General features: G+C 42.8%; 2 protein-coding genes across 5 annotated transcripts in view; both read right to left on the reverse strand.

Annotated features, from left to right (window-relative positions):
• Positions 1-2,233: 2,233 nt before the first annotated feature.
• Positions 2,234-24,874, reverse strand: part of LOC143468870 (E3 ubiquitin-protein ligase MYCBP2-like) — a 40,379-nt gene continuing 17,738 nt past the window's right edge. Inside the window, exons 47-92 of one of the 3 annotated variants that reach the window (XM_076966329.1) lie at positions 24,555-24,763; positions 24,138-24,329; positions 23,693-23,940; positions 23,127-23,210; positions 22,814-22,975; positions 22,148-22,430; positions 21,962-22,055; positions 21,371-21,837; positions 20,715-21,141; positions 20,543-20,614; positions 20,240-20,412; positions 20,002-20,070; positions 19,418-19,539; positions 19,068-19,205; positions 18,619-18,754; positions 18,423-18,523; positions 18,150-18,292; positions 17,924-18,038; positions 17,681-17,777; positions 17,491-17,571; positions 16,791-16,917; positions 16,465-16,585; positions 16,124-16,232; positions 15,691-15,905; positions 15,354-15,509; positions 15,073-15,233; positions 14,713-14,881; positions 14,356-14,485; positions 14,104-14,210; positions 13,820-13,942; positions 13,549-13,725; positions 13,045-13,245; positions 12,802-12,897; positions 12,397-12,558; positions 11,591-11,701; positions 11,190-11,389; positions 11,014-11,110; positions 10,687-10,896; positions 4,791-4,919; positions 4,490-4,628; positions 3,931-4,055; positions 3,671-3,838; positions 3,434-3,541; positions 2,968-3,177; positions 2,734-2,880; positions 2,234-2,662 (exon numbers count right to left, since the gene is read on the reverse strand). In XM_076966329.1, coding sequence (XP_076822444.1) covers positions 2,420-2,662; positions 2,734-2,880; positions 2,968-3,177; positions 3,434-3,541; positions 3,671-3,838; positions 3,931-4,055; positions 4,490-4,628; positions 4,791-4,919; positions 10,687-10,896; positions 11,014-11,110; positions 11,190-11,389; positions 11,591-11,701; positions 12,397-12,558; positions 12,802-12,897; positions 13,045-13,245; positions 13,549-13,725; positions 13,820-13,942; positions 14,104-14,210; positions 14,356-14,485; positions 14,713-14,881; positions 15,073-15,233; positions 15,354-15,509; positions 15,691-15,905; positions 16,124-16,232; positions 16,465-16,585; positions 16,791-16,917; positions 17,491-17,571; positions 17,681-17,777; positions 17,924-18,038; positions 18,150-18,292; positions 18,423-18,523; positions 18,619-18,754; positions 19,068-19,205; positions 19,418-19,539; positions 20,002-20,070; positions 20,240-20,412; positions 20,543-20,614; positions 20,715-21,141; positions 21,371-21,837; positions 21,962-22,055; positions 22,148-22,430; positions 22,814-22,975; positions 23,127-23,210; positions 23,693-23,940; positions 24,138-24,329; positions 24,555-24,763 — 7,354 coding nt within the window. In that variant the 3' untranslated portion in view covers positions 2,234-2,419. Of the gene's footprint in view, positions 2,663-2,733; positions 2,881-2,967; positions 3,178-3,433; positions 3,542-3,670; positions 3,839-3,930; positions 4,056-4,489; positions 4,629-4,790; positions 4,920-10,686; positions 10,897-11,013; positions 11,111-11,189; positions 11,390-11,590; positions 11,702-12,396; positions 12,559-12,801; positions 12,898-13,044; positions 13,246-13,548; positions 13,726-13,819; positions 13,943-14,103; positions 14,211-14,355; positions 14,486-14,712; positions 14,882-15,072; positions 15,234-15,353; positions 15,510-15,690; positions 15,906-16,123; positions 16,233-16,464; positions 16,586-16,790; positions 16,918-17,490; positions 17,572-17,680; positions 17,778-17,923; positions 18,039-18,149; positions 18,293-18,422; positions 18,524-18,618; positions 18,758-19,067; positions 19,206-19,417; positions 19,540-20,001; positions 20,071-20,239; positions 20,413-20,542; positions 20,615-20,714; positions 21,142-21,370; positions 21,838-21,961; positions 22,056-22,147; positions 22,431-22,813; positions 22,976-23,126; positions 23,211-23,692; positions 23,941-24,137; positions 24,330-24,554; positions 24,764-24,874 lie in introns of all 3 variants that reach the window. The other 2 variants (XM_076966330.1, XM_076966328.1) reach the window with 2 other exon arrangements.
• On the reverse strand, positions 4,920-10,680 carry LOC143468872 (uncharacterized). Of its 2 annotated transcripts, none has more exons than XM_076966333.1 (15): positions 9,865-10,680; positions 9,614-9,797; positions 9,304-9,483; positions 9,025-9,144; positions 8,581-8,730; positions 8,201-8,414; positions 7,786-7,954; positions 7,575-7,685; positions 7,241-7,446; positions 6,982-7,093; positions 6,690-6,823; positions 6,298-6,481; positions 5,944-6,136; positions 5,515-5,720; positions 4,920-5,398 (listed from the first exon to the last, which is right to left on the reverse strand). In XM_076966333.1, exons 1-15 carry the CDS (start codon positions 10,047-10,049, stop codon positions 5,158-5,160), a joined length of 2,589 nt encoding a protein of 862 aa, XP_076822448.1. In that variant the 5' UTR covers positions 10,050-10,680; the 3' UTR covers positions 4,920-5,157. The 2 variants fall into 2 exon arrangements, with proteins under 2 accessions (XP_076822448.1, XP_076822449.1); XM_076966334.1 differs by having other exon boundaries at positions 5,304-5,441.

The raw sequence follows: 24,874 nt of genomic DNA on the forward strand, positions 1-24,874 counted from the left end.
TTTGATCAGCTGCATAAAAGCTTGAGTAACTTTGAGTTAAGGTGAAGGCCAGAACTGTTCGAAAAAGGTTAAAGTTTTAGGTTTAGTTAAAGTGTTGAATGCACTAAAAGCGTTCAATTTTAAACATCTCATATTGCATGTTGCTGAATAGTTTCTTGTGTCATTAGTATCACTGCTATGAGTAACTTCTCGACTTTTTGGGACACTGTTTAATACCGGGAATCACATACGCCATTGAAATAAGCGGTCTAGCTGTAGTTAGCGATTGGCCCACTGCCAGGCTGCCGGTTTGACGGCTGGTTGCCTTTGGGAACAGTAAGATTAATGAAAAAAAAAAAGTTCTTAGGTTGGGTTTCTTTTTGCAGCCTATTTAGATTTTCAGTGTTTGATCGCATGTAGCCTAAGTGCTTCTTCACCATTTAGTATTTACTGTCTCTGTTAGAAAGTTTGCTTTCAGTGCACCGGAAAAATGCGGCAATAAATGTAATGCTAATTACATTCTGTAATTCTGTGATTCTACGCCAGAGAAATCCAGCACACAATACAAACTTCCCAGTAGGGTTTCCGGTTTACTGTGCAGTAAAAACAGTGTTACTGTGTTATGAAAATAACCTTACTAATAACAGTTGCTTTCAGTGTAACACTTTCCTTATGATTTTCTCTGACTTTGTGTCCAGCGCCGTCGATTTGTACTGACCTAGAACATAGTACCAGGATCATGGAGATAAATTCCAGCAGTCTAGGCAGTGAACCATTTCAATTTGTCAGAAGATTTTTAGATTTCATTTTCTTAACAGCCCATCAAAATGAGTCCAAGACGTCTTTCAAAGTGACAATAAAAGCCATAAATAAAACCCTCGGTAAAGATGCGATGCGTCAGTACAAACTCATGGTTGATTTCGAAAATCGTCAAATCCCTTCAATGCTTCAACTAATTTCTAGTAACCCGTTTCTGACAACACAGCACAGTTTTGCAAAAGATGTCCAGATGTTTAGGGTGCAGCAGAACGACTCATCCCTGCAGATTGTAACTGAAAAACTGTTGGTTTCGCCTGGTGGTCAATTTGAGGTGGTTACTTCGGAAAGCAGTTGCACAAATAGCGGGGAAATTGGTTCTTGCCAGATGAGCTGCATCTTAACTCTTGTTCAGCAAACCGCGCTACTGTTCACTTCCAAACTAAAGTCATATCTCAATATACTGCATGCAGTCTGGCAGTCTTTGTATATCATTTCACTTCACTTGTTGGATGGAGAGAATGAAATAGACATCAGTTTCAACGACCAAACCGACGATGACGTGGTAAATGTACTGAGCGATGCGCTTGCGGTGTGCTCGACTTTCTACTACAAACAACGCCAAGAATCAGATTTAATCGTAAAGAAAAGTAATCCTGTAGTTTTGATTGACAATACTAATTCACCAAATTGCATAAAGTTGAAGTTAAGCGTCATAGCAACAACTTTTAAGCTTTCGAACGACCGAGGTGGCATCTATGTGTACGTGCTCGGACCGGGGGGCCTTCCCGTAATCAACGACAGTGACGTAAGCACGGATAGACTGGCTCCATGGGAAGATTACGGCATTAAAATGGATGAGGCATACGAACATGAAAAAGATGACATTTTGGAACCATTTCTGGCCTACAACATCAACACCGACTTCCAACAACCACTTAACATAGTCGCAGTAATAGCGATTGACGCTGTGGCCAATTGGCAAGTTATGGAAGAAAGAATAGTTGCAACTAACTACGTACAAGGCAACATCGGGCAGATTTTAAGGAGCAATTCGTCTTTGGTGGAGCGCAGTTTCACGCAAGCCTTGAATCAACTTCTACCTCGGACGAAAGATCTAAAACGAATGAGAACAAACGAGTTGTCTGTTGTGAACATTGTCACCTCTATACACGACATCGTCACACTGAGCACCAACGATATATTCCGCGAGACGTGCATGTCGCTGATGGGCAGCGCCACCACCCACGGCCTACAAGATGACCTGCACACAGCCTTGACCTCGATTGCGCAGGAGAAACTTGAGCGAAAGCGACGGAAGAGTGACGCAAGCGCTGACGTCAATGAGCAACGGACATTACTTCAAAAATGAAACCATTAAGCCTCGCAATTTCTAGTTGCTGATGCTACTATAGTATTTTTCGTAGAGTTTGCGTGTATGCTTAAGTGCCTGAGCAATTGTTTGTTTTATTGTGGCTAAGCCGGCCAAGCATAAATCTTTGTGGTTGATATAGTCCTTTTATTTTCATTCATGCTCACGATTGACATCCAACATAGCATACCTCATAGTTATAGAATTGAAAGTTCCAACTAAAAGCAAAGCAAAACGTAGGCAACTGTTTGTCGGTGACAAACCAAAAAAAATGCTTAGCACAATGCAAGCAATTTGTGTTTGACACAAAAATCAAAATGTGTGCGCATTTCTACAAACTCCACAACCAAGCGCAAATTCTTCTCCAGTTGGGGGATGCACCACATGGAGCGGGCATTCCTCGCCCTCAAGCTGCCTGGTCTTGTGGCCTGCAGGACAGTGGGGAAGGTCGGATTTAGGCAGGGCAGTGATGCGTTGAAAGTCGTCGTGGCAGGGCTGGCAGAAATGCGTGGTCCCAAAGCAGAAATACACGGCGACGGAGCAGCAGTAACGACACTGGAAAGAGTTAAAATGTCGTCGATGACAATATAAAAAGCACACGATGTAGTAGAAATTATGAGATGTACCTTGTATTCAAGGAAATCTGTGCCGTGTTTCGGGCAAATCTGTGCGCAGGATACATCCGAACAAGCTCCGCAGATTAATTCTTGCGGATCGAATAAATCCGCCCCACCCGCTTCCGCGTCGCACCGCACTTCTCCGCCGTAGTAGGCCTATCCGCAAAAAACATCCCTCCGTCAATCACTGCAGCCTGGCGCAGTCATCGAAGCGTGACAGCATACGCAAGCCACAGATCTTACCTTCTTGCACTTGCAGCACATGTAGTAAGCGTATTTGCTGAGCGCGAACCCAGCCCGGTCGTTGAAGAATCTCCCACCAATGGCGGTGATGGACTCGCATTCGTTCAAGCCTTCATACTCGAGACGTTGGAGCGCCTTCCTTTCAACTTCGCGAACCAAATCGCGAAGAGGCGCGAGGTAGCAATCGAGTGACGGATGTTTTATCTCGCACTGGAAGAAAATATTCAGGATAACATAAGCGACCCGAGTTGGAAAACACGGAGCAGTGATTCCCAACCTTCTCATTCTTGCAGAGCCCTAGCTGCAATGCTTCCTTTCCGTGGTCCCCCAACTTTTAAAAATTCCCCAAAATTTTTACTTAACGGGCTATTTATAAGAAGTTAAAGAATAACTTGCAGACGACTTGCGCCACTGCGAACCCTAGGTCGGGAAACACTGACTTGGGAGCATAACCTCATGATCCTACCTTGCATATGGAGCAATGCATGAAGGAGAATGTTATCCTTGGCCCGGCCCATTGCTTCTGAAGCTGCATCTCACAGCACGAGTAATGGAAGATGTGGCCGCAATCCAACTAAGAATCAACAAATATTTAAAGTGTTGTCATTGAGTGTCGGCAGAGCGCAACGCAAATTAAGTGCCCTGTTAAGAACGAGGGTAGTCTAATAAGGAACCTATAAAGCTATATCTCAGTCAACGCCACCTGTACAGCTGGGGCGGCAGCAAGGGCGTCGGTGAAGCAGACCATGCACATATCGTCAGCATCCTGGTTCAACGCGGGATTGCAGGAGGGTTGGAGGCAGGGGAGACAGCTCTCCTCGTCCTTAACGCCTCCGCATAAATGCCCGCATTGGTGTGTGCGCGTGCACGCCTGGGCATAGTGATGTAACAATGACTAAATAATGTCTACAATGATGGCAACAACTTTCTGCCACATATGATCAGGCGATAACGAAAGCTTACCCTGGCTGCGTGTTGCTGACACGCGGGGTCGGAACAGACGTTGCCGACGGCCAGTTGTCCGTCATCTGACGACCTTCCGCAGAACCTACACACACCTGTCCCTGTGGTCACGTGTTTCCTCTGGCCTGGAGTCGAAGTACAACAAATTTAAATTTGTTTTGAAGTGCTCACTACTTCGTCATATAATGACTAAGATGATAACATAAGATAACTAACATGATAGCCACATAAGTTGAACATTTGGAGCACTTCGCAGTGAAGAGGGTAAAGTCTGCTGTAGATGAACTAGTTACTATTTACCAACATTTCAGTAATGGGATTACGAGAATAAACATTTGTCACGGTGCAAACCACCTGCGCTTGACTCTGTTATTTAAGGAAGTTCAAAGAACTTTTTCGATTACTGGGGTTAGTTTCCGAAAATTGAAGAAATGGCCACAATTATGTGGTCGGGATTCTTATCGAAGAGGTTGGATTACTCCGACGTAACCATCCATGAAATTCACGATGAAGATCTACTGCAAAGAATGAGACGCCGCATTGTGACGTAGTTGCTCACCGCCAGGCGCTCTCGATTTGAATTCGACGATCGCTTTCAGCGTGTTGGCATCGGCGAGAGCCATGAACCAGAAGAGTTTTATCCTCCCGCATCCTTCGTGGAGGTTGACCCGGATCGCCTCCTCCTCCTCCTTGAAGACCTAAAATTATATGACGTCATCGTATAACGCACGCGCCGAAGACAATGCATGGTAGGGATGAAGTTCAAGAGCAGTTGTAGACAGGTATGAGCTATGACGTCAAACTTCAGAATAACTTTTCCCACTAAGATGAAGGATTTCTTTTTTAAAATAGAAACCGACCTGGCGTTGATGAGAGAGCGTCCTCTTGTGGAGATGGAGGTAGCGGTCGCATTCCGAGCACAGGTTGCCGCACTCATTGCAGAGAACTATGGCCGGTGTGCTACCGTCGTCGTGGTTGTCGCAGGTCAACTGTGAGAAACAAAATCAACGAAACAATGATAAAAAATATGTTCTGAGCGTTGATGAAATATAGTTGAATGCACAGAGAGAAGCTGAAACAACACACGCATTCGGTGGTAGAGTTTATTAGCAAAAACGACTAAGTGGCACAAGGCGAACAAAACACATTTACAGCAGAACACACGAAATCGAGAGTACAGCGTCGACATATGCACGCTATTGGTTGCTTCAAAATTTTATTATCCAATCATCGCCCAGTGCTCAGTGACGTCACAGAAGGACTTTCCATCAAGCCAAGATCATGTGCCCAGGCCTCCAACATTCGTCTGAAGGGAAGCCACGAGACTGGCGTCTCGGCCACGTTGTTTGCCGGATTGGCCGGGTCCTGTACAATAGGCGGGCATTCCCCCGACATGGAACCGCTGTACTCGATATTGTAGTCTTTGGGGTCGTAAAACCGGGACCAAGCAATTCGCATTGGGGCTGGTCTGGATTTAAAAAAAAATTGAAAACTTCACGATCCAGTTTTTGCTGCAAGTTGACAAAAAGTTAGTGTGGTAACCTACGTTCTCACGTCATCAGATAACGATGTCATCACAACTACCTGGGATTCCCCGTGGAGAGAATAAGTTTGACGAAACTTTTCATCACTGTTTTGTTGCTGGGCAAGCTTCCCTCCACCACGTGACAAGCGTTCTCATACGCTCGGATCAATAGCAGGGCGAGCAGATATGACGTAGGGCGCCACTTTCGCTCGTTCCAGTCGGCTGCGTTTCGCCAAAACTTGATAACCATGATGAGGTCTTTCACCTAAGAGTAAATGAAGATAACGGTCAGTGGCAGAGCGCTTGGGCCTGAACAAACCCTGGCTGAGAGTGGACAGCCGGGCAACATGAAAGCTTCAAAATTCATTCGGATGAGTTTGTTAGGGCCGTTTATAAATAACGTGTCATCTACACTCCACAATGGTAAATATAACCAAGCAACAGCACAATCACAACCACGTGACGTCACGTCACGCTTCATATCACACCTGGTCAGGTTGTTCCTTGATGAAGAGTTTCTGTCTCTGAGCAGCCGCGGGGCAGAACCAGGTGAGATTTTCCGAGGTTCTCTGCCTCAGCAATTCCTCGTACAAAGCATCGAAGCCGCCCTCGTGCTGCCAGTCATACGCCGGCAGGATGTCGACCTCAACATCTTTATGCTTGAACTGAACTGAGTAATTCCTGGAAAAGAACAAGATAACTTACACCAGGACCTTTTAATTGGTCCCTCGCCAATGCATGTGTATTATGGCGAGGACTTTTAACAAAAGCAGACAAGAAGGCAGATGATTTCAAAAAAACAAGCTGCTGAGCCATGAGTGATAAAACTGCCGCTTGCTCACGTGTATGTGAAGTTCGAACAATCCGGCAGTTTCCCTTCGATTGCGCCTTCTTCGAGCATTTTCGCTAGAGCGACCACGAACGAAGGCATCCACATCACGTGACCGATCCTAGGCAGATCGGAGCTTAGCAGAACGAAGTCGACGTCCCACCTATTGCTGCAGGTTGTATTCGTGCCGAGCGAACCTTCGATGAAAGACAATTCTTATCACGTCAACTGGATGATAGTTTAACTTAAGTTGAGGAGCGAATAGAAATATCGTGGAAAAACAGCATTAAATGCTTTGAAACATGACGGAAGTAGGAAAACGTAGATCGCTTGAAACACAACAACAGGCACTAAGCTAATTCAAAAACAAGTCGAGTTCAAGGATGCAATATTTTGTGGACCTACCAGATGTTATGACGCCGCTGACGTGAATGGCGGCCTTCGCTTCGATAAATCGCGTCAATATTTCTTTGAACTCGCCCATGTATTGTTGGACGACGGCCAGCTCAGACAGATTGGGTCTAGCGTCAGACAACAGCCTAGAATAATTTAACAAACTTGAATATACACGACCACTACACACTACACACGCTATGTACCAAGCACGGACAAGTGTTAATTGCGCTTTATAACGCACTGCAACGGCTTAATTCGGTTGAAAACCCGCAGAGTTCCCACGAACTGTTAATTTACTTACAAACTGAAGTTTTCGCGATAATCCGCCAACTTTTTTTGCCGTTCTTTCTCGTCAAGTTGTGGCGTGGCCTTGTATGGCCTCCCAACTCTAGTTTCACGCGCCTGTAACCTGCCTAGTTGAGGAAAAAGTTTTTTAGGCTTTTAACGAAAGGTAACAGTGTAGTGAGGTGTCATGTAAAACCAGCTCAACTTGCAAGTTTAAACCTACAAAGTTAAGCATTCCCGAGAACTAAAACAGGCCAAGAACTTAAGGCACCAACCTTTGCTCGCCGCCCGCTGAGACAAGTCCAACATGACGTCAGAGAGAAACTTTGAGAAGTCAGGAACAATCTGACTAATGACGTCATTCTTTTCATCACCGATCAGTCGCGTTCGTTCGCGCGTCAAATTTTGACATTTCGAAGCTAAAAGCGCTTTCTGACGTAACAGTTCCTGATATCGCGCGTGGACTTGGGTTCGGTCTTTCCTGGGAAACAAAATCGCCCGCGATGTTACTGTGACGTCATAGAAGTCTTTACGGGGATAAAACCAAAAGTTTCGGCACTGATTCCAAAGTCGGCAAAGATCAGCAAACAAAAAACCTATCACACAGACCTGGCACTGTAGAGAAGTTTGCGCTCGCGATCGCCGGTGGGGGACGGGGTCGGGGTTTTATAAAGAAGATGATTTGAAACGATCTCGACGTGGATTGACACGTAAGAATACCTGATTGTTAGATGAAAGACATGTTACTAAAACGAAATAAACTTCCAACGAAACATTCCACTTCGTTCACAATCCCTACAAAGCGAGTGGAAAGCTAAACCTGTCGTATCCGTCATCAACATCGGTCCTGTACGGGTTGTCGGTCAAGGCAAGATCCTCTACCGCCAAATCTGACTTTATGACGTCAGCGTCCGACCAGTTCTCGCCAAAGTAGCCAACCAGAGGTCCCTTTGTGTTGAGGGCGACGTTCAGGGAAACATCTTCTGTTCCTGTGGGGTGGGGGAGTTTAAATTTCTATTTCTGACGAATCAAAATCTTAAATCAGATGTGGCGATACAGCACAAGCAAGTAAATCATATAACCAAAGGAAACCAACGTTACACAAGATATTTAAAGCCCAAAAGTCAATCAGTGCTTAGGTAATATCGACCACCAAGATAAGTGATACGGGTGTTAAAGTTATAATCGATATTTCTCGCATTGACCTTAGTCAGGTGTTACGTCACAAAGCATACCCGGTGAGACGAGGGTGGCGTTCCACATAACGTGACGGTGGTAGAACTCCATTAGACCGCTGGTTGTCTTCTCGTTCTGGTCCATCTTGAGCTTCAATTTCACCGCTTGCAGGGTCTTCAGCACCCAAGGGCACCCACTGAGGTCCTCGAATGGGGTCACGCACACAGTGGGACATGAATTCGGTTCCGAGAGGGTCACGTGAACCTCGTTGACCTAAAAAATATGTTTTCAATGACTTGGCAGCAAAAGCGCTCACAGAGTTGCTAAAAATTAACTTTACTACCAATTCGCGACCGCGTAAAGAGCAGATGCTTAACGCTTCAATTGCAAAATCCTGACAACACATTCATAACTACAAGTTGAACATGATCGCGCCCACCTCTGTCACAGACATGAACTCAACACCGACCCTCAGCTGGTTCTCCTTCAGGGATTTCATGAATTCGCCTTTATTGGGAAACGCGACCCCACTCGGCATCTCGCTGATAGAGTTTGGCGGGAAGGTGTGTTCGTACACGGTGGGCGACGGCTGCACAATCACAAGCATTAACTTAACTTCATAAAATATATCGCCCTGGCATAAGAATTAAGATTGTGACGTGGTGACCGCTGTAATACGCCCACAAGCAAAATTTAAGCTTTTACAGCTGCGTTAGTAGGAGTTTGTCTTATTCAGCTGATCATTGACTTTTATCAAAACAAAAGTTATTTCAATCAAGTTGTGATGTGGTTTTCGCGGTGTAACTCCAAGCGAACCATTTGGAAGCATACACAATCTTTTGTGCGATTGTTACGCAGACATACGTCACAGGAAAAGACAAACCTGTCCTTCGATGAGGAATCTAGCCTTAATCTTGGCCAGGTGGTTGGATGTCGTGCAATGCAGGAACAACGCAACATTGCCTCTGTTCTCTACATCCGGGCCATCGGGAAATATTCGAATCTGTACAAAATGGCCGACGTTGTAGATGAATTATATAATAACAGATAACAGCATATCGACAATTTTAACAAACATCTTTCCACATCACGAAGCTGATTACAAACTCGGTCGGGGGAATCAAAACAGAGAGGTAATTAACATGGCGTGGCGTGGCCTCACCTGCCAAGCAAAGCCACCAACACTGAAAGGCGAGGTGTGTACCATAGGATATGGATTTTCTTGCCCTACTTTAGGCAGTTCGACGTTTTCCTCAAACACGGTCTTATAAGCCTTGCATTCAAGCTCGACCAGAACCTTGTTGCCGTCGAAGAAAAAACCCCCGTTCGGTTTCAGCAAAGTCTGCAAAGTTTAAGCATTAAACAATAAAGGTTCATAATGTAGTTCAAATACTTTCAAAGGTTTTTTACAATTGAAATCGATCCAAAGGATTTCCCCAAATCTCGATGACGTCATAGATTACAATTATTACCTCACGCCTGATAAACTCCTTCCATCCCCATGACAACGCGTCATCATCACGCGAGAAGACCCTCCCAGTGGGGGGACTGTGGTAGGTGTAGTTGTTCTGGTAGTTGACCAGGTTGACCACGTTGAAGGAATAGACGGTGTGCACGCGCACGTCCTTGCCAAGGTTCACGATACGAAGATAAAAACTATGACGTGACAATTGGTGAGTTATGACGTCACAAGACGTAACAAACGAATCACGCAAGCGCGTACCTGAAATACTCGTTGTTGGGCTTGCCAGTGTAGACATACCAGCGGTGGCCGGCGAACTGAAACTCGCGGGACCTCACGTCAAAGCTCGAGATTTCCTGAGGATTCTCGACCAAGAAAGTGAAGATATGAGTTCGTTCCTTGTCTTGGAGAGCGAGGAATCTATGCAGCTGTATGCTGGGAGCCATAACCTTCCACACTTACTGCCACTATCTCGCTAACTTGACGCATTCGCGAGCTGCTCTAACTGTTCTTGTTACCAAACTAAAATCTATCTGTGTTACATATGCGGCGGTAAATAAGCGGCTTGAAACTGTAGAAAAGCGCTTATGGATGGATTGACCTCAGTGGGGCGATGTTTTAATGATAAAGCTGTCAGGAGAACGACACTTAATCAAATCATGAGCACTCCACACTGCTCTAACACCGAACACTTATCTCTCTCGTTGTAAATATCAAATCTACTTGGAAACAGTCTAGTTATTGAAGCCTACGGTGAATACTTACAACTGCAATCGGCCAAACGTGGACAGCGGTTGCGAAAAAAACACAACTGACCGCTATTTACGAAACAGATACGACCTTCCTTCGTACCGCTATATTGTTGGTTGAAAGTAATTCAAGCATCAATTGATTTGACAAACAGATGACAAACTACACGAGCGCAGCCCTACGGTACAAACTACAACAATGCTCACGTTGCTATGTCAGCGTAGAACGGGCGAAAGCGTTGCTACAGACTTGTATTAAAATCCTCAGCACAAGGAATTAAGGAGCTCGTTCCAGCATTACACCACATCACCTGCAACTAAGTCCGAAACCCACCTTGTTCTTCTGTGAGCTTGATCTTGCCGAGGAAAGCTTCTCCACGTGGTCATGGTCCAGTACACACAGCGCTGCAAGCGCTTGCCACGTGATCCGGTTTCTAAGACAACAGCCTGCTTCCCGTTCCGCTTCGGTGAGTTTCATCAACGACAAAATGGCTTCCGACACAGAACATTTGGTGACGATTTCCCAAACCGTGCTAATCTTACCCTGAAAGGCGAATAATATGTTAATATACTCTTCATATAAGAGCATATAAAACAACAACCCATACAAACTGGTGTTGCGGGCTTCGTCGAAAGAACAAGTCACAGCTTAATAACGTACCGCGGACATGTCACTGAGCAGTCTGATGATCGCTTCAACAATGGACCGGTCTTGTATGGAACCGTGCATCCACCATGCTGGATGGTCCAGTTCTGGTCTACACACACAAACTGGTATGACTACTTCGTCCTTATAACGTCACAAACAAACAAGATTGTGATGCAACAATAAGCAACCTGTCGTTGAATTGACTTTGCAATGTGATGGTTTGATGTCGCTTCAATTTGATCGTGGCAGACGCGTCTCCTTCTCCGGTTATAGGAGCTGGTTCCGGAGTGCCCTTTACCTGGACGGACAGTGATTTTGCGATGCAGGCGAAGAGAGGATCTAGGACACTGATGTCGAATGTTGATGATGTGGAAGTTTGTGGAGGAGTCTGGAAAACAACTGAGATAAGACACCAGCAACCAGAGTGGCAAACAAGCTACTTCCAGTATAAATTACTATTAAAACGCTTCCTTTAGTAATTTTCACCAACTAGTAAGATGGGTTGGATATTAAACTTATCAAAGGGAGCATTTGATGGAGAAACACGTTTCATTTTATCAGATGCGACCATAGTTAGAGCTGCTCCAACCTCAGTAGCAGTGTTGGAGAGTTTATCCTGGCAGGGAATGTTCGTTGACAAGATGGAGGCGAGCTGGTTTGGCGTCACCTCGCTCAGAATACGACGCAGCAGCAATGTGACCTAACAATGGACAATTATCTAATTAAAACCAATCAAAGCAGCGCTTCTTAACGCCACAAGATAAATGTTTATAGAATAAAACCTCAGCAATAAATTGCATTAAATATTTCTAAACTAGGTTATATTTGCTTTCACTTTCAAACACCACAACCCTCTGTATAAAAATTCAAGGTTGTCGGTTGCCTTCACAAGTACAATAAGATGATTTCTATTTGAAGCGCAATTGTAAAAGGCTTTGCATCACCGCTGTAATAAACTTATGTTCCTTGCAATTATGTGATTTAACATGCGCTCAAACAGAGCGAGCAAACAGGACGGCTAGTGCAATCGAATGACCTGGTAAGGTAATCAGAATGACACTGTTACCACACAAAATTAAAGGGAATAGTAATTAAATTAAACAATAGTAATTAACGATAACTAAAGTTAAGCATACTGTTTCCCCATTAGGTGGTGTGCCAGTTAGGAATGAAGGAAATAACAATTTCAATAACACAACGCGACTGAACTAACAATTCCGTTCGAACATTATCAAAACCACCATCCACCAAAACACTTTGAGCAGTGAGTCACGTTGGTCGGTTGAGACAAACTGGATTTAGGGGACACAAACTATTGCTTCATAGTGAAGTCATAGTGCTATCACGGAAGTGTAAGCTTCCGATGAATACATCAGCATTAACGACGTCATATACCTGACGCTGAATCCGGGGAGTCCCCGTGTGAAGAAGAGAGATAAAGTCGTTGATGAGTGGGTTTTGCTGCGCCACATAGTGGCAGCCAACGTCGGATCCACTGAGAGCGAGAAGCATGGAGAGCAGCTCGAAGCAGTAGACGTCGTTCTCTTCGGTTCTCAGCTGCAACAACGATGCGAGTGTTTAACGTTTTTTAATCTCCAACATGATGCATAGACAACATAGTTATGCACAGTTCATATTAGAAGTGGTTTAAAGTTGTTTAACTTGAGGAGAGTGAGATCTGGTATAATAAAGTTTAAAGCCAAGAAATCATGATTCCGGGAAGTAAATGATAAAAAGGAATAATTTGACGTTCGCATCAGTTATGAAAGAGAAACCATTTAATAAGAATAATTAATCCACCTGCAAGTTGGCGGCAGATTTCTCCAGGTTAGCTTGCCAGGTCAGCTTTATACGAGCCGCTTCTGTATGAATTGCCTGCACCGTGTGGTCAAATACCTGGGAAGCATGGCTGGCACTTAGTCAAATACAACAGACATCTTATACTTTTCAAATCCATAATAACGTATCTTTAAAATTAAATAAAACAGAAGCAAAAATCAGAAAATCGTGGGATTTTCTCATAAACCAATTTGGTCTCCGAACCTTCTTCTGCAGAGATGTGAGTTTGCTTCGACTGAACAAAATTCCAACCATGTGCTCCCTCAGGTTGGGGTCTACTTCTCGAGGGCTTGGGGGTACACTGGTGTTCCCGTTGTTTTCAACTTTATCCTCGACTTTGTTCGAGACCGGCGTCGATGGTTCACTGCTTGACGATGATTGGTCGGATAAAAGTCGCCCAAACACCTGACGCCATTTAAAGTCAAAAAATTGTTACAAGTCGTCAAATATGAAAAACAAAGTTGTTGAAGAATTAAAGTGGAACACAAGCAACAAAAACAGTAAAAGTTAATCAACCTCAACTGGGGCCATCCACACAACTTGGTACTGATGTTAACCTTAAAAAACCTTAATATTGAAACTTAGTAATTATTAAAGCAAAGAAATAAAAACTTAATTTCGCCTGTGTCCAGATAAAGCGACGTCTTTAGTTCACGAACAAAGACGTTTTCCTTGGAATATTTCACTAAAATACAAACAGATTTCCACCTCTGCTGTAAGAAGCTTGAAAACTTTCAGCAGCTCCGACTCGCAGGTCTGTGCTCGGAGCATGTTGGCTGGAAGTTGTTCCACAAAGTCCTCTCCCGCCTCAGCAGAGTCGCCGAGAATCTTCACCTGTCGTACTCTCAGCCCATTGTCAGGTCCTCGCAGCTCCATTTTGACTTTCTGCACAAACATCGACGCATGTTAGACTTGGAGCTCAACCATAGCTTTGTGGTAATACTTCACAAAAACACGCAATCGTTCCACTGAAACTCACGCTGGCTTTTTCTGGTATGTTATAGGCGAGCCATCCAACGAAATGAGTGTTGATGTCACACAAATTTGATCTATTCCATTCCTCATTGCTTTCTACCCAGTATGCGACTGATGTGACTTTTTTCTGTGACGTAAAACCGTAAACTCACCACAAAAGTTTCAAGATAAATGACCTTAAATATTTAACAAGTTGAAACATAGAAATCTAGACAGTGTCGCTAATTTGTAAGCCGATATAGACTTTAGTAAGATTATGACATCGTTTGTTAGGTTTCTGGTACATACTTGCACATCTCTGGTGTTGTCGATATGCACAAAGATTTTACTGAAGTCGTCTTTCTTTTCCGCAAAATCTATCGTGATGTTTTTTGATTTGTTTTTATCTTCATCGCCTGAAGAGAAAAAAATTTGCTAAAAAACAAATCGTTCAACTAGACATGAAAATCGCTTAGTGAAGCATTAGAATGACTTGAAACGAACAAGTCCCAAGCAGGAGACACCCACCCATCCCATAAATTGAAACCTTGTTATTGTTACCTGACTCCCAAAATGTTTCAGTTGACCCATCAGTAAGACTATTCGCGATTGATGTGTGACTCGACGTCTTGATTTGGACTTTCAAGCTTAAGTCCCTCAAGCGATAAACTTTTCCACTGTGTCGAGACGCCTGAACACAAGTAGTTGAACAATTAAACACAACACAAGTTGTGGAACAATTAAACACAACACAAGTTGTGGAACAAAGGTAATGCCACAAAATACTTTCACATGGACAAAACAATCGCAGTTTCTAACCAAAACGTTTTGAATAGAATTGTCAAGTGTATAACAGTAGGCAGCTATAACCTATTAAACTTGCTACACTCGGTCATTTGCGAGTAAAAGTCAACCCACCTCGGCTACAGGAACATATTTCTGACTCTTTTGGTTCACTCTCAGCTTAACCTTCTTCTCTGATGGGGCTTTTGAGTCTACTTTTGAGAGAATTTGGCTGATATGAGAGAAAACTTTGCTCTGATGCAAGAACTGATGATCGGACGGAAGAACTCGTAAACTCCAGCATCTTTGTGAATAAACATAGACATCTTATAACAACTATCTGTATAAAATGATTAATCGTATTCATGATAGATAACAACATCTACAATTATAATATCTTGCATAACATAATTATCAGGCAATTTGCGGCACTTGTACAGCAAATAATATTAAATACGATTCAATATAAACAAGTTAAGATATTATTAATTTTACCGGATTGCCATCAATTGCACAGGACTGTTTGGAGGCAAATCCATCATTATATCCGAAACCGTCTGCAGAAAACCATGAAAAGCTTCCACTAGAGGTTGCATTGAGTCAATCCCGGCATTTGCAATGTCTTTCACAGGATGAACGTAGAGAGACTTTGTTTCCTGAAGAAAAGAAAAGATTTCAAAATTTTTATAATAATTATTAGATTGCAATCACCAACACATCAGGTACGAGTATGCAATAGTAAAGAGATTATAGAGAGTTTATGACATCACTATTACCTCCATATCGTCATCAGTGACATCACCATCTACTGATTTCTGTGCATCTTTTTTGTGGCTGTCTGCGGCAGTTTCAGTAAGTGCTGCCACGAAATACCACAAAATGTCGTGGATCGCGGATTCCGATACAACGGTTCTCAAAAGCCAAGTAAGCGCCTGCAGCAATTATACCGATAAATAGACAGAAAATCTTTCACAGGAACACAAACAGCAACGATAAACCGCGACACAATCTTTTTGAAACACGCTGCCTTATGGCTGCTTTAGAATATCAGAATAGATTTAAGTCTTTTGATGACCAGTGACCACAGTGCAGTCATCAGACTAAGACACTCACCTGTAAGACATAGACCCTCAATGCTGCCCTTCTCAGAGTCATTTGCATGGTCAGGTGGAGAGACTTCAGGTCGTGGCGCTGAGTGACAAACGGGAGAACATAAGAGCACTGGACCGCATCTCGAGCGATGTCGTTGCTGTTCCCAGATTGCCCACACATCAACTTCTTCATCGCAGCAGACGGATTGTGCAGGAGGAAGGAGCCAGTTGATATTCCTGGAGCAAGAAAAGAAACAGAGACTCATCCCAGATCAATTTATCTTGTTTTTATTTGATGTTGATCAAATTTCAAACCACGGAAGTGGAAGTCCAAAGTAACCCACACACTAAATAGTCATTCGCAGTTCCAGGTCAATTCAACCCAGGACATCCGAGGGTTGAATTGTTCTGGGTTTAATCGTACTTGGTCGAATTGATCAACCACCATCACTCACCCATGGGTGACGCATCCCCCCCACTGCAAGTGCGACGTCGTTGAGGCTGGGACCCGGTCGACACCGACCTCATCAGACGACTGTTTCGCTGATACATCGCCATCTCCGTCTGACAGAGAATTGAGAAATGAAAATGACAAAGATATTAACACTGGCAGGTCATCATCAAAACACAACAAAGTAAACAAAATAAAAACCACTCTAAAATAATAACATTAATCCCTATTAACCAGTCCATAGCAAAAAAATAATAATAACTAACTTGTACTACTATTAACTAGTATTACAAATAACATCAACTGGTGGTAAAGTTAACCACGAGTAATTTATTCATCTCAAACCTTATGTGGTGAACTGTCGGGCGTAATCGAGAGCCGCTGAGAAACATGTCTCAGTTGGCCACTGGAGGGAGGGTTGGAGAGCGATCGGTTTTGATAATCTTGCATCCCCTTCATCTTTCCCCTGAAGTTTGTTTTCAATTATTCAACTGATTTAACTAATATTTTAACCAATCAACTTATTATCAATGTATAATTGCTCGGCTGAGTAATTAAAATTAATTACATTAACAAAACAGATGCTTTATTACTGCGCTAACGACAGAAAGTCGAAAAAAAAAGGAAGCATTCAACTCAAAAAAGTGCGCACAGTTTACTGAAGCACTCACAGCTGGTTGGGTCTTATGTTATTGTTGATTCCATTCTCCTTCCCATGCATAGCGAGATAGGAGCAAGGTATAGCCGGGAACGGGCAGTGAGTGTACTTGGATTGAGGAAGAAGATCTACCGCGGATACTTAGTTGAAAAAGATGCAAATATCCATAAAAGTTAAACCACGGCTACGTCACGAACAAATCTTTATACATATTAATGTTCAACTGCAAGAGAGTGTATGCATGGCAGTTTGGAAGCAGCATTCAATTGCGCTGTTATTAAGGATGTGCCGCGAGGAAGATTATTTGGCATCGTGCAAATCTGAATATCTTAAAGGTCAACCCGATCGAATGCCGTATCTATTCGTGTCAGCAGCAAATGATACAATTCTATCAAAAAGTGGCCAAAACTTGCTTGTATCGTGACGTAATTACTAAAAATTAATGATTAAATGGCGATTTGAAAAACAAAATCCTTAAGTAAATGATTTCCGGTAAGAAATGTTGACTCTAGTTTAGCCTAGCCAGGAAAATAGATCATTATTTCATACCAAAGTCAATAAATTTGTAAGTAGTATAGTATTTGGGTTCGCCGTTGTTAATATTCGTGTTTGCCGGAGTCTCCCACAGAGGCAATATTCGGCAAATCTATTCGGGTTTGGGTTCGTGTCGACCTATCCCTAGCTGCCATGCTCATGCACATCAAATGTTTTACCTGTTTTCTCCCAAATTCCCTCATCGTCAATTTTCGACGATTCTGCGACCATGTCGGTTTCCTTCTCAAAGAAGGTTGCACCTTAATCACAAATAACTACGATTAGCTGGGAGCAATAGCTGTCACATCAACATCATATATATGTCTTATGAAAATAAAAAATATGATGTCATATTAGGATAAGTCTTACTGCCTTTATTCCACTCGTTTTGCTGTTCGTAGAGCTGTGGTGTGCCACTAGAAGCGCTCTTAAGATTAAGCAAGAACATCGCGTTGTCTTTCATTACCTGCGTAAAGAATTGCAAAACAATGACCATTGTCTATGGCACAATCACACAGGTTAGTCTGAAGATGGACAAAGATCTAGATTCTAGATCCTGAAACAGAGACAACAATTGTGATTAGACAGACAATACGACAGAAGACAACCGACCTGGTGTGCATTGGTTGGTTGGGTGAGTAAAGCGTGTAACCTGGTCATCCAACTTCCGTTTGACTTCTTGTCTTGTTTCTCGCTCGATAGAACAACGCTCTTCATGGACATGTACCTGCCGATGACGAGGAAATAAACAATAAACATGTGACAGAGCACACTTCCCGATTGCATGGTGACAAGATAGTTGAAAATACTGTGAAGTGAATGAATCAGAAGATTTTACTTATGTCTGCAGGTGAGGCACAGCAGATACCAGGTGCTTCCCCCTACGCCCCCATCTCCGCAATCACCCGCCCATCCCCCACAATAGTTACCACTGCTGTTGTAGCCGACACCGCCGGCGAATTTGCCGCAGCCAGGGTGAGCCTGCAACAATAAAAATCAGCCAAAGTAAACCACAAAGACCTGACACACCTCCGAGCATAAAAAAAACGAGTCACTTTATCGCGACAGTCAAGAAAATGAAGTTATCAGGCAGTTATGTGAGTTGTCCGACCTGCTTCATGTGATATGTGATTGGAAAGGGATGAACTTTATCGCAGAGATCACATCTCGTATCTTTAAAGTGATCTCCTGGATCAGCCCCAACAATATTTCCTTGAAAAAGGAACAGATTTCATTTCACTCAAAATCAACAATTCTGGTCACAATTCAATGTAAATTCCAAATTATAAAGCAAGACAATAATGAACCTTGCACAGGAGCTTGATGATAGTACGGCGCAGCATGTGGCTGCAAGTTTCTTCTCGCTTGCGGACCGATTAACTGAGGGGGGAAGGCATTGTTCCGCTGGAAAGGTTTCCGCTTCAGTGGATGAAGCCTTATATACTGCTGCACAATCGTTAATATCATGACTACACTAAGTTTAACTTTTTCGTCTCTTAGTACGTCTGATGAAGCTGGTGCTAGTTAAAGCTCGTGTCAAGAAAATAAAAATAAAAGTTACACCTAGAATGCCATCAAACATCCTGCTTTTTATTCCACCATATACTGACTAAGTTTAAAATAATTACTGACTAATAGATAAGAGAGCTGGGGCTTGGCGTAAGTAACCAACCGATATAATCAGTACTCAGCCGGTCACTCGTAACAACATGTCGTTGTACAAGAAAGTGCTGATGCATAAAATTTCAACTCTCACCTCCAGATCAATGTTTCCAGCCATGGCTCGATCAAGGCCAGGTTCAGGATCAGGAAGTTTCAAGTTCTTTGCGGGAGGCACCGGCTTCTCGCTGTGGCAGTTTAGATTTTGATTGACAGGCGTGGGCAGAGGAAGATTCTGTAAAGATGTAAGCGTTTCATGAAACTTTGCAGAATTTAGCATCTGCTTATTATGAAATGCATCCTGAGAAATGGAATAACTTCAGTCGTCTATTCATCAGCAAAAGATAGATGAAAGAGTTAAAAATTATGAAAGTTAAAAAATAAGCTGAAATCGAACACAAATAAAAGTGAAAGTTTAAACAACGAAGTTCAACTCGAAGCTCTCACTTGATTCCTGATCGCGATCTTAGTGACCATGTCCGAGAGCTGATCCCAGAACATGGCAAGATAGAGAAGAGTGTCAGGAGGATGAGACGATCCACTCGAATCCAACTTCGCTCGAGGGACATCTGCAGAGAATGAGATTCAGCCGTTAAATAAAATGTTTGCTTCTATTATATGGGTCCAGTGTTTCTGCTTTGAAGGATTCAGCCACGTACGTTACGTGGTGTTGTTGCATAAAACAATTACATGTGACTTTGAGCAAAGGCATTATAATAAGGTGATAGAAAACATATTCATCAGACGTTTTGGTCGACACTGCAACTGAACAATTGCCCTAAAATACACTGATAAAAGTTGAAGTGTCGACTGTCGACCAAAATGTCTGATTTATATGTTTTCTACTGTCTCGGATCTGGATATTCGTTTTACTTAATAATTGTAACCTCCAAATGCTTTCAATAAAAGAAATCCAATTTGCTTTGAACCAAGTGGATAGAGTTAGTAAGATATTTGTATTTCTAATTTTCAAATGACTTTGTCACGAAATGTAAGTTAACTTAAGTGATGTCATAAATGCAATCAGAAACCTTTTTCATCAGCTGATTGCTCACTAGCTCTTCTCCTGGGGAACTTCATATCATCAGAACTACTTGTGCCTGAAATTTGCAAAGTTCAGACCGAATATACGTGTGGCTGAGCAACATATAACCCTGCCATGAGCTAATATAAGAAACTGCTAAGAACAAAGCAAATAGTGGATTATGAAAGAGAAGCAGCAAAAGAAGTGATACAATTCGTGCTTATCCATACAGCCTAAGCAAAGACCTAGTGATGTGAACTTCATCACTTGCGATCGGGCGGTCAGGTTGAACTTGAGGAATGACGCGCATGCCATCGCATCGTGGACAATACCCTCGTGCCAGAGGAAAGCGGCAAAAACCGCCCGTGCACATTCGGCAACCAAGGGTGACAGCGCTTGCGACGATGACTGGGATTTTCTAAATAGACATCAACTAATTATTATTGGTTATGGGTGGTGACGTCAATCTCCAAAACATTCTAATTATCATGAGATAGTTTGGCTGAAGCTCGGCTGGTCAATATTTCTTGCATAGAAATAAAACTCACTTGGATTTCATTTGATCTGAAACTTTGCCTGGAGTTTTCTGCTGTGAAAATAGCTTTGTCAAAGGTGGTTGCCTGAAACAACAAAAAAGCCCAACAATAAGAAAATCAGTCGGCCATGAAATCAGGAAAGTGTCGTTCCTGTAGAAGTTAACAAAATCACATGGAAGCAAACCTGCGGGTTGGAGGAGTCATCTTTATTTGATTCACAAGATCAGACAATCGGGTGCCGGATGTTTGTTCTTCTTCATCTTTACCTGGTCCCTTCTTATCCTCATCTGATTTTCCAGAAGAAAGAATGTTGCCCTCTGCATCAATGACATCATCAATGAAAGGAATGTCATCTTTCACTTCCTTTTTCTTTCCACCACATAGTATCTTCTCAGATGGAGTTTTCTTCCGAGTTCCTGGATATTTTGCTGGATGCTGCAGTGATTGTCGTTCGACCAGTGTCTTACGAGGAGGAGCTTTAACTCTGGACGAAGATACAACTCGTGATGAAGATCGAGGCTTTGAATTCGGAATAGAGTGACTCCTGCTGGGTGGTGATCTCTGAGACAATGAACGATGGACTCTTCCTCTTCCAGCTTCATATTTCAGCGCTGAAAAGTAAGAACTCAGCATCTGAACATTGACTACTCATGGCCCGGACAATCACTTAACTCACAGCAATCAATCAACATGTGCGATGTTCGTTAAAATAATCAAGTCACAAATGCAACAATTTGAGAAGCAGCAGTAAGAAAAACTGAATCCCCTTGATTCTAACCTTTGCTATATAATTACATATACTATTTAATTATATTAGATATACTTAGATGAACAACTCACAGTTTGCCTTGGATCTCGGCATCATGGCATCACTGTCTGATGAGGATCGGTGATGTCTTTTCACTCTAGCCTTCCAATCCTGCTTCTTTGGAGTCTTCGCAACATCCATTGCTTTCGGTGCAGGCAGGTTTGCATCAGGGATCATCCCAGGAAGTGAAGCAACGAGAAGATCAACAACCTCACTCTCTGATCCTCCTGATGATGAGTCTTGAAACGGGTTGGTCAGTTTCGCAAACGCAGCTCCTCTAATCGCCGACGCAAGCATCGAATCTTTCCCTGCCAGGTTGTTGGCATTGGTGCTCGATGTCGGGGTCACCATTTCTTGCAACATCTTTGATTTTTCTTTCTGTCCACTGAGTAATGGGAGACTAACCGAAGGACCCTCCACCGATGACAAATGCTGCGTTCCGTCGACTGAAACTGCGAGCGCCCATGCGTGACCTTCATCTGGGCTCTCCTCACAAAATCTTTAAAACACGAAGCAGTTTAACATGAACATCGTTACTCGCTTAACAGTGAACAAGTTATAAGAGTAACGGCCAGCGATAACATCTTATTATTTCTTTGTCTACTCAGCTGTGTTGTGCTTACTGTGAGACCTCAGCCCTATGCAGCAGCAACCATATTCCTGAAGTGTTTCGCTTGATCCCTGCCGCCATAAACGTATTGCCAAATACAAGTTTACCTGTGGGAAAAAATAATTAAGTCTGTCGCAAAATGTAATTTTCTTAGCTGCCTGGACTTAATTTTTAAACATATAATTTACAATGTCCTTACCCAGTGGTGCTGCCTTTTTACTGGGGTTATAACGAATGTTATGACCTGATGACCCACATTTCTTGACCGTATACTCTCCCGGGACCTTCTCAACCCATTCTTTAGCGACTGTTTGCGTAGGGGTGGCAAATGGACTTGAAAATATCTTTGAATGGCCGGGGGTGGAAGCAGAAGTGAACGGGTTCTCTTCGAGTGAAAACGTAGCTTGGGGAGGAGGAATTATGTTAGATGTTGATGGCTTACCACTTGTTCTCAACGGAGGGATTGGTGGGATGAGTTGGGTCTGTTTATGAAAATATGGTATTGATATGATGAAAGTTATAGTTGATACTTCCAATTTGAAAAGTATCATATTTATTCAGACAGCATCCGCAGCTACAATTACTTTTTTAATCTACGGCGCTTTTCAATCAAGTGAATACGGTGAGACAAAACGTCGCAGAGTGTTCAACACAAATGCTTACAATGAATTGGTCATTGGTACAGTTGGAAATGCACTCGTGTGAAATTTCCAAATTTACATTTATAACCGACCTTAAAACTATTATTTTGATAATAATATAACAAATAGCCTTAAAAGATAATAACTTAACGAATTTTAGGATTAGCCCAAACAAATTAATGCCATGGGTGCAATGCCATGGTTACCCGCAGTACCCTACTTACCACAGATTCCAGTACTGGCTTAGGTTGGTGCTTTTTGTCATTTTCTTTTGCTCTTGAAGTTTCAGCGTCGACCGGAAGAAGAAAAGTGCGGCTGTTGTGTTTGTGAAACGAAATACACCAAGCCTCATTCGTGTTCTCCTTGCAATATTTTTCGATGCTAGTCTGAGAAAGGAAAAACGGTCGATAAAATGAAACGGAGTCTTGCACACAACTAAAATTCCGGACGAAACACTACGAAAAAAAAAATTATCCACACATTGCTGCATCTCATAAATTTAATCGTCCAGTGCTAATTCATATAATCGATGCGTACTTTTGAAAGTTTCACCCAATCCCCGTCGTTGTTGTGCACCTCCTGACAGCACTCTATGATGTCATCGTATTCCAACAATCCAATCTTTAAAAGTAAAAACCTGATCAATTTTCTACATTTTATTCGCTTCGGCTTGTTTGAAGACGTTGTTAATTGTTACTTTACTGTCTTCTACTTAGGTAGATAAAAATTATTCAAGAGCTTTTTCAACTTTCTTCACAACTGACTGCGATTAACATGAAAACATGAGCTAAAACAGTAGAAGTCGTATCAGTTATGTTTTGTCCCTTGTATTCGTCCTAAGTATGGGTCCCAACACATTGATCGTATGATTAACACTTCTGATAACATTTGATAATATTAGTAGAATAAAACTGATTGCAATGTCGTTTAGATGCGAGGGCAAACATAGACATCATCTCATTCACAAACAACTATGCAAGACAGATGCACGAATGAAGGAGGGGAGATGAGATAGAAAAGGGCCCACGAAGCATCTCCCCACTTTCCGAACTCATATTATGAAATACATCATAGATAACAAGCCATGGGTCAAAGTCACCCACCTGAGGACTTTGCAGCGTTGGGTGGCTTCTTATCCTCAAGCCCCGGCTGTTTCTGGTCGCAAACCTCAACAGCTTAGAGGTGAGTTCAGTCAGGGTGCTAACTGGACTATTCCTAGGGTGCTCACTGCATCCAAGCGGGGCGGGGGAAACCACCACAAGTTGTCTTGGACCCCGAAGTTGTTGATCAAGGGTGACTTGGAGGGTGTAGGTGGCGGCCAACGCAGGGATCCATGTGGCCCGGTATGTGCCTGGTGGAAAAATGAAGACTCATTTGAAGATGTTTCAGCTGAATAAGATGTCAAACAAGTTGACTAATACTACGCCAACCAGTTGCAAATAGTCTGACCATCTGGGTCGCCTAATCACAGCCTGCACTTGTTAATAAACAAAACGATTATTAATCAATCATTAGTATAACAATACCCAATAAAAATGAGAAACTTACCACCGCCAACACTGGCGACAAGAATATTTTGAGACTTGAAGGTTTGTTTATGAGGATAAGCGAGTCGGAGTTCTTCGAACGAGTACTTCTTGTACGGCCTCATCATTGTTATCGTCTGATATCGAGAATCTCGGTGCTTTGTGACCTCAAACTTTGCCTCGAATACAGGACTAGGATCGGTCGGGGATATATCTGGCGCAAGTGAATATTGTTGGAAGTAAATCAAATTTAGCTCAATGCAAGACGAAGCATGTTAACTAACCACAAATACTGGTCACATAATTATGAAATTATGAAAATGGCAAGTTAGAAGTTGAATAAGTCCATTTCATAGCTACATAAATACCAAGCCCACCTCTAAGCTACACTTTCAGCACTACCTGATGCATTTGACATATTCACTGCATCACAACTCACCAAGAGAAACACCAGTTTCATTGTTCAAATGAGAGGATGGTTGCGGCTTGGCCACCAGCTCCACTTTCATGGTTGGCACGTGGACTGGTTTGCCGTACTGGTCCCTGGTTATGATGGTGACTGAGGCAGGCAGGGTGTGGACGAGACTCTTCACGTTTAAATGGAGCAAACATTGCTTCGGATCAACAAAGGAATCTGGTTGGAGCCACCTGCAGATAATATTTTAAAGACTTTTTATTGTTCAAATGTACGAGAATTCTCTAGAGTCTATTTTTCTGTATCTTAAAACTACAGTATATTAAGCAGTTTCGTTACAATGT

The sequence above is a fragment of the Clavelina lepadiformis genome, chromosome 8 (genome assembly GCF_947623445.1).
Source record: "Clavelina lepadiformis chromosome 8, kaClaLepa1.1, whole genome shotgun sequence".
Classification (NCBI taxonomy): domain Eukaryota; kingdom Metazoa; phylum Chordata; class Ascidiacea; order Aplousobranchia; family Clavelinidae; genus Clavelina; species Clavelina lepadiformis.

Bases quoted from the DNA above. Each gene is read 5' to 3' on its own strand.
- LOC143468872 (XM_076966333.1), bottom strand. From the start codon at position 10,049: ATGGCTCCCAGCATACAGCTGCATAGATTCCTCGCTCTCCAAGACAAG. The intron at 9,145-9,303 runs GTGAGGCCACGC...CATTTTGTACAG, and splicing joins TTGGTGGCTTTGCTTGGCAG to ATTCGAATATTTCCCGATGG. The intron at 7,447-7,574 runs GTCTGTGTGATA...TTTGTTTCCCAG, and splicing joins AAACTTCTCTACAGTGCCAG to GAAAGACCGAACCCAAGTCC.